The sequence below is a fragment of the Epargyreus clarus genome, unplaced genomic scaffold, assembly GCF_041222505.1.
Source record: "Epargyreus clarus isolate Ecla_fem2 unplaced genomic scaffold, WU_Ecla_fem_2.2 ptg000035l, whole genome shotgun sequence".
Lineage (NCBI taxonomy): Eukaryota > Metazoa > Arthropoda > Insecta > Lepidoptera > Hesperiidae > Epargyreus > Epargyreus clarus.
The window spans coordinates 9,913,388-9,925,886 of NW_027332240.1; the positions used below are offsets into that span (position 1 = coordinate 9,913,388).

At 38.0% G+C, this 12,499-nt stretch overlaps 2 protein-coding genes across 2 annotated transcripts; one reads left to right on the forward strand and one right to left on the reverse strand.

The window, feature by feature from the left end:
- Nucleotides 1-328: 328 nt before the first annotated feature.
- On the reverse strand, nucleotides 329-6,356 carry LOC140756740 (uncharacterized). The gene is made up of 7 exons (XM_073092287.1): nucleotides 6,083-6,356; nucleotides 5,405-5,582; nucleotides 4,661-4,757; nucleotides 4,010-4,183; nucleotides 2,296-2,445; nucleotides 1,183-1,403; nucleotides 329-710 (listed from the first exon to the last, which is right to left on the reverse strand). Exons 1-7 carry the CDS (start codon nucleotides 6,354-6,356, stop codon nucleotides 329-331), a joined length of 1,476 nt encoding a protein of 491 aa, XP_072948388.1.
- Nucleotides 6,357-10,004: 3,648 nt separating this feature from the next.
- On the forward strand, nucleotides 10,005-12,153 carry LOC140756652 (uncharacterized). Its single transcript, XM_073092198.1, has 3 exons — nucleotides 10,005-10,141; nucleotides 11,015-11,148; nucleotides 11,864-12,153. Exons 1-3 carry the CDS (start codon nucleotides 10,072-10,074, stop codon nucleotides 12,107-12,109), a joined length of 450 nt encoding a protein of 149 aa, XP_072948299.1. The 5' UTR covers nucleotides 10,005-10,071; the 3' UTR covers nucleotides 12,110-12,153.
- The last annotated feature ends 346 nt before the right edge of the window (nucleotides 12,154-12,499 follow it).

The following is a 12,499-nucleotide window of genomic DNA, read 5'->3' on the forward strand; positions in this document are numbered from 1 at the left end:
AGCCGGGAATCGAACGAGTTCATTTAAAAAAAATACACCCCCTATGTTACTCCACTATCTGATAGTGTCGCTTATAAGTATCAAATTCTGGGAAGTAATGTTATGTAACAAATTAAAGGAAAAGCCTCAATTTTAGGAAAATACATATTTTTTCATATGAATTTGGCAGTTAAATTCCCGCAATACAGGCAATCCTAGTGTGTGGCTGTGAGTATAGAAAGCGTATATTTGTATATTTATTTATATACATAATATGATCGAAAGACATTACCATCCACAATCAGGCAAAAAAATAAAAATACGCATATTTTATTTCAAAATTTGCAATTTATTTCGCAACATACGCAACTAAAGTCTCTATCGTAGCATCATTAACCTCTCTATTCCTATAGACCGGTATTATTTCCTCATTCCCTCCTTCATTCAGCATAACTTCTTGTAACGCCAACGCCGTCAGAAGCACCTCCGACTCATTTTCATCATAATCCCCTAATATCCTTTCACTAATCAAATTTGACAAATTAATTTCATCCATCGTTTTATCATCCAGTATGGTCGATTCGTCTTGTATGTCAAAAAAAGATCTTCGTGTGTAAAATCCGGCTTCTCTTAACTTCTTCTTCGCTAGTTTTAAAAACGTGGGAGATTTAAGCGTCTCTCGGAGCCAGTTCTTTATTTTATTCTTCTTGTCTTCTACGCGGGCTTTGAATCTGAAAATACCAAGAAGTTAGAACCGAAATCTTTATAGAGGTTACAAAGTTTTCTTTCAGTGGTAGAGCAAGTGACAATAATTTTTGTATTTTTTTTTTTAAATATTCAAAGGAAGCAAGCAGACCATCTGATGGCACGAGTAAGTAGCTATAGTCACACATGGACATCTGTAATGAACCCCAGGTAAGAGTCCATCTGAGATCGGCCACAGATGGGTTGCTACCTTTTAAGACTAAGTTGGAACGCCTTGGATAAATAGTATGCCTTCATACTCTTCAAAGCGTAACACCGCCGCTATTAATACTGGTGTTATTAGGTAGAATAAAGTGTGGCGGTGATGGGGGTAAAAGTAGTTATTCTACCAGGGCTTTTACTAAGTTACTTGATTACGGTTGAAAGTCCGAATAATCGCGAATCCGGCTAAGCAGGGTTCGTAAAATCGAGCTTCTACTGTACATTAAAAAAATATACTTTTGTAATTCTTTCTCCCGTTGCCTAGCCTTCTTGATCTTGGCTTTAAGTTCCGGGACAGTATACGCCTCGTTCCCCGTGATGGTGGTCTCCACCCAGTCGGTGATCTCAGAGACTCTGCTGTAGACACCCGGAGACCGCGGGTCGCCGCAGTGCTTGCCGCCGAACGAGACGATGCCCAAGAGAACGCCGTCACGAACAGCTGGACCGCCGGAGTCGTGCTGTAAGTTTTTTAAACGGAACATGGCAATTTTACTCGTATATTAAATGTGAATGTATACAGCATATTGGAAAATGCCAATTTAATAGAGCGATTCACTTGAAAGGTAAGTACCTCCTAGAAAGGTTTGTAATTCACAAGAGTGTAAGGTACTACCTAAGACCACCGGCTGACTTAAAAATGAGGCGATCTTAGTCCTCGGAATCGGCAAGAGATCTGGTGGTCAACTTCCTGTTCTATGTCAAATTGGTTATATAGAAATGGGTTATATAATTATGTTCATGGGTGGCAGTGACCGCTTTCTATCAGGTGTTACTTCAGTCTTCAGCTTGCTTCTTCAATGTTATAAAAACGCTCAGATTTTTTACAATGTAAAGATTTCGACTAGTTTCGCTAAAGCACATTCTATAGATACTAGGTTTAGCATGCAGTTCTCGACATAGAAAACGTAAAACGCCTCACAAGTAAAGCTCCCTTAATATATCTTATAGCAAATATGCTTTAATTATAGATTACACAACGTCATAGAACAAGCATAGAACCCACAAAATTTTCTACCAATTTGAAATGCTCTATTAATATTATTGAAGATGGTAGAACCCTTGTGGTTCGACTCCGGTGGCACCACCGCCACATTTATTTCTGCCTAACAGCAGTGTTAGGCGCTGCTGTGTTCCGTTTTGAAGGGTGTGGTAAGGTAAACATACTTTTCCGAGGCGTTCCAGCTTAGTCCTCAAGGGTAGCGGCGCATCTGTGGCCGAACTCAGGTAGGAATATTTAATACTATCTGGGGTTGATTACAGATGACCATGGGCGGCAGTAGCCACTTACCATCAGGTGGTCTGTATGCTCGTTTGCTACTCCTATATTATAAAAAAATACAAATAACTTACATTGCAAGCATCCTTCCCACCCGTAGCGTATCCCGCGCACAACATACGCGGTGTGATGTAGAACCTGTACGCGTCCTGACAGTCGTCCTCCTTCATCACCGGCACAGGCACGAACCGGAGACGCTCCGGTATGTGACCGTAACCGGATACCTGGGGGTGAAATAAATTTATTATTTTTAAAACGTTAGTAATGATTTAATGATTGTCCTATTAAGGACATGAATTTATTGATTCTAAACTCCAGTGGGGTCCCCACATCTCTGATTTGTCCAGCAGACTTAGTACTGCAGCTTTTGCAGTCAGAAGAATTAGACAGTTAACAGACATACCCACTGCCAGACTTGTCTATTTCAGTTACTTTCACAGCATTATGTCTTATGGCATTCTACTGTGGGGCAGTGCTGCTGACATAGATTCTATATTTACTATTCAAAAAAGAGCAATAAGGTCAATATATAGTCTGCGGCGTGGTGAGTCCCTAAGAGAACTGTTTCCCACTATTATATATATTGACGGTGCATAGTCAATACATTTATGAAAATATTATGTATGTAAGAAAACACACTGATATGTTTGAAAAAAATAGTAACCACCATAACTTTAATACCAGAAATAGAAATAAATTAGCAATTCCTAAACATAGATTATGCAAGGTGGCTAGATCTTTCGTGGGCAACTGTATTCGCTACTACAATAAAATACCCGACCACATTTTGAATCTCACAGAAAAAAAGTTTAAACATGTCGTTAAACTAACGCTATCTAAAAAAGCGTACTATAAAGTAAGTGATTATTTGACTGACAAAACGGTGTGGTCTGAATTAGCTCCAGCTCCACATGTACCATTACGTTAAGTTAACATTGTCAAAAACATTTTTTTTTAAAAGATGTGTGTTATGGAGTTTCTTTCGCCGCTTCTTCTCCATAACGAAACACCTTGTGAAGTGGTGGTAGTTGCTTTGACATTCAAAAAGTGATCTGTAAAGAACCTATTTTGAATAAAAAATTTTGATTTGATTTTGATTTGAAAGGATATTGGGTAAGAAGCAGTGATAGCTTATCTAAAACTCAGCATCATAATCGGAGTTAGGTTCGTGTTTCTAACATTCATTACAATCATTAATTAAATCCCAAATATTAATGTATAACTTAAAAATCAGAGGTATGTGCCTAGGATTTGAACCTCTGACCCCCCGATTAAGGGGTCATGTTCCAACCACAAAGCCAGCACTGATTACATTAACATAATTCCGAATAAAATAAATTACATAATATACAGCATCTTTCAGTAAAGCACAATAGCTCAACCTAATCTAATCTAAAAACTAAAGGAATACCTATTAAATTTTAAGGGTTCCGTAGCCAAGGGGTAAAAATGGAACCCTATTACTAAACCTCCGCTGTCTGTCCGTTTGTTACAGAACGCTATCATCTGAACAGATAGATGCTAGATTTTTTTACAGACTATGTATAACGGTAGTCGCTATAAAAACAAATACTAAAAATACCACACAAGTAAGCACTATTTTCGACGTTTTTCGCTTTATATTATATTAAACCGTTATAGATAGACAGTTTAAATTTTCACAATGCATTTATATCAAAGGCTTACTAAAATTAAAAAAAATGTATGAAAATATTGGTGGTACGGAAACCTCCGTCTGCTAGTGTGAGCACTTGGTCAATTTTATTATTGAAAAATATTTGTACGTACATCAGTGCTTCCCCATCCAGTAACAATCAGCAAATCATCATTATTGACCAGATAGTCAGTTGCAGGTAGGTTGAGGACCGCGATATTCCGGCCTATGGGCATTGGCCTGTCCAGACGAAGGAGAGAGAAGTCGAAGTCAGCGTTCCCTGGTGTGTATTCAGACGGGAAGAATACCTGAAGGGTAACTTAGTATTATTTTTTTTATAATGTAAGAGTAGCAGATGCATGCAGTCCATCTGATGCTAAGTGGCTACTGCCGGCCGTAGACATCTGCAATCAACCCAAGATAAGATTAGATTCTAACCGGATGCTCGCCACAGACGTGCTGTTACCCCAGAGGACTAAACTGAAATGCCTCGGAAAAGTGATAGAACCCTTCAAAATTCGTCTCCGGAGGCAACACAGCCACACCTATTTCTGTCTTAACACAGCAGTGTTAAGCGCTGTTGTATTCTGGGTTTGGAGGATTTTAAGGAGACATTCTTATCCGAGGCTTTCCAACTTATTCCTCGAGGAAATCAACGTATCTCCAGCCGACCACAAGTACAGCTCTAATTTTATCTGGGGTTACAGATGTCCATCGGTGGCAGAAGCCACTTACCATCAGATGGAAGTTTCCTACTTCAATGTTATAAAAATGTAGGACAGTACCTTATTAACTCTAGCTTGGTAACCGCCACGGTTATGGAATGAGCTGCCGGCTCTTATTACAAACGGCTGCAGCTTTTTCTTATCACCATCGATTGCCCTGAAAATATCAATATTAACGACAACATATCGTCACTGAAAAGTTCAAAAGTCTTTTAGCCTTCCCAGTGACGGTATAATGATAGTACTTTTTAATAATAATACGCAATTAGCAGACGAGCATGCAGTCTACCTACCTGTTGGCTACTGCTACTCATGGACATCTGTAATCAATCCCAGATAAGATTAGATTTCTGCCTAAGGTCGGCTACAGACGCGCCGCTGCACCTGAGGTCAATTCTTCAAACCAGAACACAGCAGCGCGCAGCACTGCTGTTATTAGGCAAAAATAGGTGTGGTGGAGGTGACAAGTTCTCAGAGGTGTATGAAGTCTACCAATTCGCCTTTGTCTGGAATGGTATACTTAGACGTGAAAAATTTTTCGCTTTGACATGAAATAAAGAAAAAAAGCTGCTTTAATCACACTTAAAAGCCGCTATAATCACAGCCCCACATTTGGATGCCGTGTCGTAGGTGCCTTAGACACACACAAAGATGAGAATACACAAACACAGACCCAGAAAAATCTAAATTCATCATTCAGATGCCTGGCCCGAGATGGAACCCAAACCTTTTGCGCGTGAGACTAATATGGTGACCATAGCAAACTCGTCCCAGAAGTGTAACAGAATTGATAATAAAACTCACGGCTCCAAACAGTGCCCCGCGGTCAGCACCCATTGCTCATCGATGATGGAGCCGCCGCACCAGTGCTTACCACTCCTGGATATCGCTACTGTGTACGGATACATGCTGATACTGGTCTCCATGCCGCCCACGATCCGTCTGACGGCGTAGCTCCTGAATACCGCTGCTAGATGCTCTTCTGTTACGGATTTTTGAGGAACTATAAAGAGGAAATCAAAAACTAGATTTTTAAAATCAATTTTTTTTTTACATGAGGTTGACCTAGCATACATTGCGTCTAATAATAAGTGTTAATGGGAACTGCCGCATAAACATCTTTAACCGGTAAAGTGAGGGTTCTATCTTAAGTCGATTACAAATGCGTTGAAATTCCTGAGAACTAACATACTAAGATGACCACTGAACCACTGATACCACTGAACCCCAAAAAAACTAACTAATGTCCATAACACTGATCTTACAATCAGCAACCTCAACTTTAAACTTGTGAACTGTTATGAAAAATTCGACTACTTATAATCACATACTTTTAGACGAATCCAACGACACCTGGTACATATATTGAAATACTTCAAGCCGTTTGGGTTGCAAGTCATGCCGAAAATGTAATACATACATACGCTTGAAAAACATTACTCTCCAGACTTGGACAAAAACTTTCTATTAAAATTCAAATACCTTCATAGTCTCTTTCATCTCTCGTAACTTTGAACCTCGTCGAAATATTATCATTCTTGAATTTGTATCTATCTTCTAGAAGTTTCTTGATGCCTTCATTACGATTTTCGAAATCAATATCATCTATATCTCGATTTTCTTCGGAGGAAAAAGTTCTCAACGCTTTTAAATCTCTTTCATAAATCCGCGGTTTGATGATTCTTAGGCTACTTATGATGTCTAATGATAAAGTAATTATGAAAAATATGGCGGTTTTGAATGGATTTGCTTCCATTTTCCGTTTATTATAACGTGCAGTTTGAATTATAACACATTGTTATGCTTATGGTTTTGTTCGTTTATTTTTGTATTTAAATCTTAATATATAAAAATGAATGTTTGTCCGTATGTCCTTTATAGAATCGTAAACTATGCATTTGATCATGGGATGATCTTTAGCAAAGTTGTGCATGAGCCCACAAAGGTTTCTGAGTTTTCGTTAATATTTGTGCAAAGTCTTTCCTTCAAATTTATTTTAGTTGATGGCATAGCAACGCATGCAGGGCTAGTGGATAAATATATTTAACGTACTTAGGTAATTGTGCGTTTGAAGATAATTTACCAAAAAAATCCGGAAATTAAAACGGTTTCCATTACCATACCTATAATTGCTGTTACTCTACGATCTAAGATGTAACGCCTCCTTCTAACTTCTATTTTATCCTAGAAATACCTATTTTTTATATTTTTGGACATGGACACATACAAAGGCGAATATAACCTGAACCTGAATAAAACCTGAACCTAGAATATAAACGTAAATTAATCATCTAGATGACATTGGGATCTAAAAAAAATGAAAAAAATGAGACGGGTAATTCACTTCTAAATTCCTTTCAAAAAGGCTGATACCATCAGTATAGAACTATTAACTTATAATTTAACCTATTACCGATACATGACAGACAGACAATTAAACTTTTTTATATGTATATATTCACAGCTATATAATATAGAGTGGTTAGATTTCAACAATAAAATGTTTTATGACCATTTTACGTGCATGTCGTTAAAACGGATGGTTTTCAGTACCGTACTTCAGTTTTTCACTACTTTACGTGCCATGGCTTTTCCTGTATTAAACTTAACTATCACATCAATATCGATATACTTAAATATTAGAAAAATAAAAAATGTTATGTATTTAAAAAATACGCCTTTGATTTATAGTGATATTGAATCGTCAAAATACTATACTGTATCTATATATATTCTATTGTTAAAATATTGTTAACTTAACTAAATGCATAGACCTTATTCAAGCAAAGGCGACCACAGATAAGAGCGGACTCTCCTACCACAGGTTTACGTAAACTTACCAGGAGAGTCCCGAAACCTTGTAACTTAACTTATTTCTGTTTAAATAAAGATTTTTTGATTTTGATTTTGATTTGACTAAGTATACACTAATGCTATATTGCAATTAAATATTGGCAATGATAGCCTTGTGGTTGAAACTGGGCCTCTCAATCGAGGGGGCGGGGATCAAATCTCAAACCTCTGATTTTTCATAAAGTTCTTTACGTATTACAAATTAATTGCCACTTGCTTTAAAGGTGAAGGAAAACATCGTGAAGAAACCTGAATACCTGAGAGGTTTTAAAATGTTCTCAAGGGAAAGTCTTCTAATTCGCAATTGGCCAGCACGGTGGACTTTGGCCCAAATCCTTTCACTCTGAAACAGCAGGACCAGCAGTGGGACAGCAATGGTTTGGCGATTACATTAGATTCTGGGTTAATTGATGTATTTATCACAATATAAAGTTAAAATAATCTACTCAGTTAGGTATGTACTTTATCTACGTCAGGGCGTTTTTCTGTCTCGAGTTTTTATTCATGCACGCTTTGATTTTATTTCCACACAGTCTCTTAACCAGGTATTCTACATGAAACTGATTACAGATAAGTTATCACCCATGAGGACTATATGGTTATTTCATATGTAAGTCAGCCAGCATCCACACCTTTCTGATGTGGCGATGGTACCTCTCCTCAACCATAATACTTCTACAAATCTTAGATATGTACAGACATACATCAAATATGTATTCAAATCGTATTACAGATTTATTATGCGACGTTTCAGCCACTCGGCTTATTTTTTATTGTTTTGATAAGAATAGTTTGTTTTATATAATCTGTTGTAAACGGTTCGTACTCGTAGCTGTGCCAATGTAGTTCTATGACACTGCCATATTTTGATGGCCGCACGCTCAAGCGTATGGTTAGAACGTTTGACATGGTTTGTGTATGTCTGCAAGCGTTTGTAGCCGATCCAAAGGAGTATCAATTTTTAGTATTTTTTTTTTAATAGGAGTAGCAGACGAGCATGCAATCATGATGCTAAGTAGCTACTGCCGCCCATGGACATCTGTAATCAACCCCTGATAGGATTAGATATTCCTACCTTAGTAGTGATAGCCTAGTGGTTAAGAAACTCGGCCTTTCAATCCAGGGGTCCAAAGTTCTAATCCCAGGCACCTTTGATTTTTCAAAGTTATGTGCGTATTAGAAATTAATTATCACTTGCTAAGCCGTGAAGTAAAATATCGTGAGGAAACCTACATACCTGAGAGATTTATAAAAAAAAAATCTCAGAGGTATGTGAAGTCTACCGATACGCACTTGGCCAGCGCGGTGGACTATGGCCTAATCCTTCTCATTATGAGAGGGGACCCGTGCCCAGCAGTAGGACTGCAATGGGTTGATGATAGATAGATATGATAGAATCCTACCTGGGGTAGACCGCATATGCACCGCTACCCCTGAGGAATAAGAAGGAACAACTCGGAAAAGTATGTCTCCATTACGAAACCCTTTAAACCAGAACACAGCAACGCTTAGCACTACAATTAATGGATAGAAATTGGTGTGGCGGTGGTGCCGCTGAAATCGAATCACAAAGGGTTCTACCACCTTCGACCTGTCTCTGTACCATGGAATTGTATAAACTGTAGAAAGCATACATGTATGTTGAATAATACAAGTATATATAATTATATATACCAAACTATGTTCATTTGGGATCGTGCGACAAACACTGATGGTCCTTATTTGCGTCCCTTAATTAGAACCCTTTGAGCTTCGGTACCGTTCTACATTTACCTACTGAACAAATGTTTTACTTTCTTTCCGATTCAAAGGAGTTTTAATTACTTCGGTACGTAATTATGACGGGAAGAGAACTAGTTCTTTAACTTTTTTTAAAAGTGGCTCGACTTTAAAGGCACTGCCGTCACACCCATTTCTGCCTCATAACAGCAATGTTAAGCGCTGCTGTGTTCTGGTTTGAGGAGTGTGGTAAGGGAGATATACTTATACGAGGGTAACTTATTCCTTAGGGGTAGTAACGCATTTGGCCATCCACAGATAGGACTGGTAGGGTAATGTTATCTGGGGTTGATTACAGATGTTCATGGGCGGCAGTAGCCACTTACCATCAGGTGGACTGCATGCTCGTTTGCTACTTCTATATTTTAAAAATAATAAAAATAAAGTTATGGGTACTTACATATTATTACATTGAACCTGTTTCAGAAAAAAATATATATTCATTATTTATGATTTATAAGTACCTTTCTCTTATATATAAAATTCTCGTGTCATAATGTTAGTTACCGTACTCCTCCGAAACGGCTTAAACGATTTTCACCAAATTGTATATGCATATTCAGTAGGTCTGAGAATCGGCTACTATCTATTTTTATACCCCTAAGTGATAAGGGTTGTTCATCCTTAACATTTTTTTTATTTATATGGCAACACAACGTTTGCCGGGTCAGCTAGTGATTTATAAGTACCTTTTTTATTTTATATTGAACGCATTTTTAAGACATTTTTTAAATATTATGACATCTAAGTTTTAAAGTGACAAATCAAGTGTTTTGACTATAAATGTATTTTAATAGGTATATTTATATTTTAATGGTTTACAAATTCCATTTTTCAAAATGACGAGTACAGCTGCCGTTGTGTTGGCGTTATCCCTACTTATAAATGATATTACATTATTAAATATATGTAAGTAATGTTTTAAGTTATTAAAGTACCTTTAAGACGAGTATCATCAACAACCCATTACTGTACCACTGCTGGGCACGGGTCTCCTCTCATAATTAGAAGGATTAGGCCATAGTCCACCGCGCTGGCCAAGTGCGTATTGGTAGACTTCACATACATTTGATTTTTTTTTATTTATAAATCTCTCAGGTATGCAGGTTTCCTCATGATGTTTTCCTTCACCGTTTAGCAAGTGATAATTTATTTCTAATACGCACATAACTTTGAAAAATCAGAGGTGCGAGCCTGGGATTTGAACCTCGGACCCCTCGATCGAGAGGCCGAGTTTCTTAACCACTAAGCTATCACTGCTTACTGCACTTTTAAGACGAGTAGTTTTCCAATAATTTACCTGATAGTGAGTGATATTTCTTTATGATACAATTCTTTGTGCGTCTACTCGGGCGGCACCACCGATACACCTATGTCTACCTAATAACGGCAGTGTTAAGTGCTGATCTGTTCCGGTTCGAAGGGCATACCCTTTCACAGGAAACATACTTCCCCGAGGCATTCCAGCTTAGTCTTAAGTGGTAGCGGCATACGTGTGGCTGACCTCAGGTAGGAATCTAATCTTATCTGGGGTTGATTACATATATATTTTGTCCACGAGCCGCAGTAGTTACTATCAGGTGGACTGACTTGTCTACCACTCGTATATCGTAAAAATGATATTTTATTATTATAATAAACATGTTAAGTAGGTTTAAAAGAATATTAATTTCCATCCTCTTTTAAATTATATTATTTCCTTTAACAAAGAAAATAAGCCTTCATAAGCTTCGTACTTAAAATACCAGGGCAGCATAATCTGTTAGAAACTTTATTTTCCAGCGAGCGGCCTCAAAGAAGAGTATTTTTCATCTAAGTTGGTGTTTCTCTTGGGTGTAGCGTTGCTGTTGAGGGAAATGCGGCTGTTCCCAAGACTTATCCGGGCGAAGTTTGCGATGATTTGCTTTTTATTGGAGGTTTAAACTTTGATTTATTTTGCCGCGGTATGAATTTTATATAACTTATTAAGAGTATAATCAAGTAGTCAGTAATCACCAAAGTGATGTGTCGCTGTGATATCAGACTGATTGGTCTCCGCAGCTGGAGGTCCTAGGTTCAAACTCAGGCACTCATCTCGAATATTTTTAAAGTTATGTTCCTATTGGAAAAAGATTATTACTGCTGTACGATGAAGAAAACATCGTGAGGAAACCTACACATCTGAGAGATAACAATATATCAACTACTAAGTAAATGGTGTGGAATTTTACAATCATCATCATCATCATCATCATCAACCCATTAACATCCCACTGCTGGGCACGGGTCTCCTCTCATAATGAGAAGGATTAGGCCATAGTCCACCGCGCTGGCCAAGTGCGTATTGGTAGACTTCTCATACCTTTGAGATTTATTTTTTTTATAAATCTCTCAGGTATGCAGGTTTCCTCACGATGTTTTCCTTCACCGTTTAGCAAGTGATAATTAATTTCTAATACGCACATAACTTTGAAAAATCAGAGGTGCGTGCCTGGGATTTGAACCTCGGACCCCTCGATCGAGAGGACGAGTTTCTTAACCACTAGGCTATCACTGCCTACTTTACTTTACTTTTACAATCTAGATCTTTCAATTTACAAGTATAATATCTTACTAGGAACAATTGAATTATGTGAACTGTATACATTTCAGATTCCCATATCAATGTTATTGCTAGAATGTTCCCTAGTTTATGTATGGCAGTTGATTCAAGACTACGTTCTTCAGAATATCGATGAGCTCCTAGTATTTCTGTCGAGCGAAGACAGACTGGAATGGCTCATGTGCCACCTGTGTTGCGGGAAGCAAGACTGCTCTGAGGTCTCTGCTCGCCTGGTACTTACGTTGGTTAGTTTTTGTATTTTATTATCTGTGTGCTGTTTAGTAAAAAAGAAGTGAGATAAAATGAAATGTTTCAATAAAAAAAACGGAGTTTCTATTTATTGGTTACTTTTTCCGTACGCATAATACGAACTTTTTATATAATATTAGACTAGTAGACAAGCCTGCCAAGTCCACCAGACGGTAAGTGGCACCTTTCACCCGCGGATATCTGGAATCAACCCCAGATAGGATTAGATATTCCTACCTAAGACTTTAGGTAGGAATATCTGGTGGCTAACCAGACACAGATGCTCCGCTACCCCTAAGGACTAAGCTGGAACGCCTCGGAAAGTACGCCTCCCTTTAAACCAGAACACAACAGCTCTTAACACTGCTATTATGAGGCAGAAATAGGTGTGGCGGTGGTGCCGACGGAGTCGAGCCACAAACATTGTTATTATAATA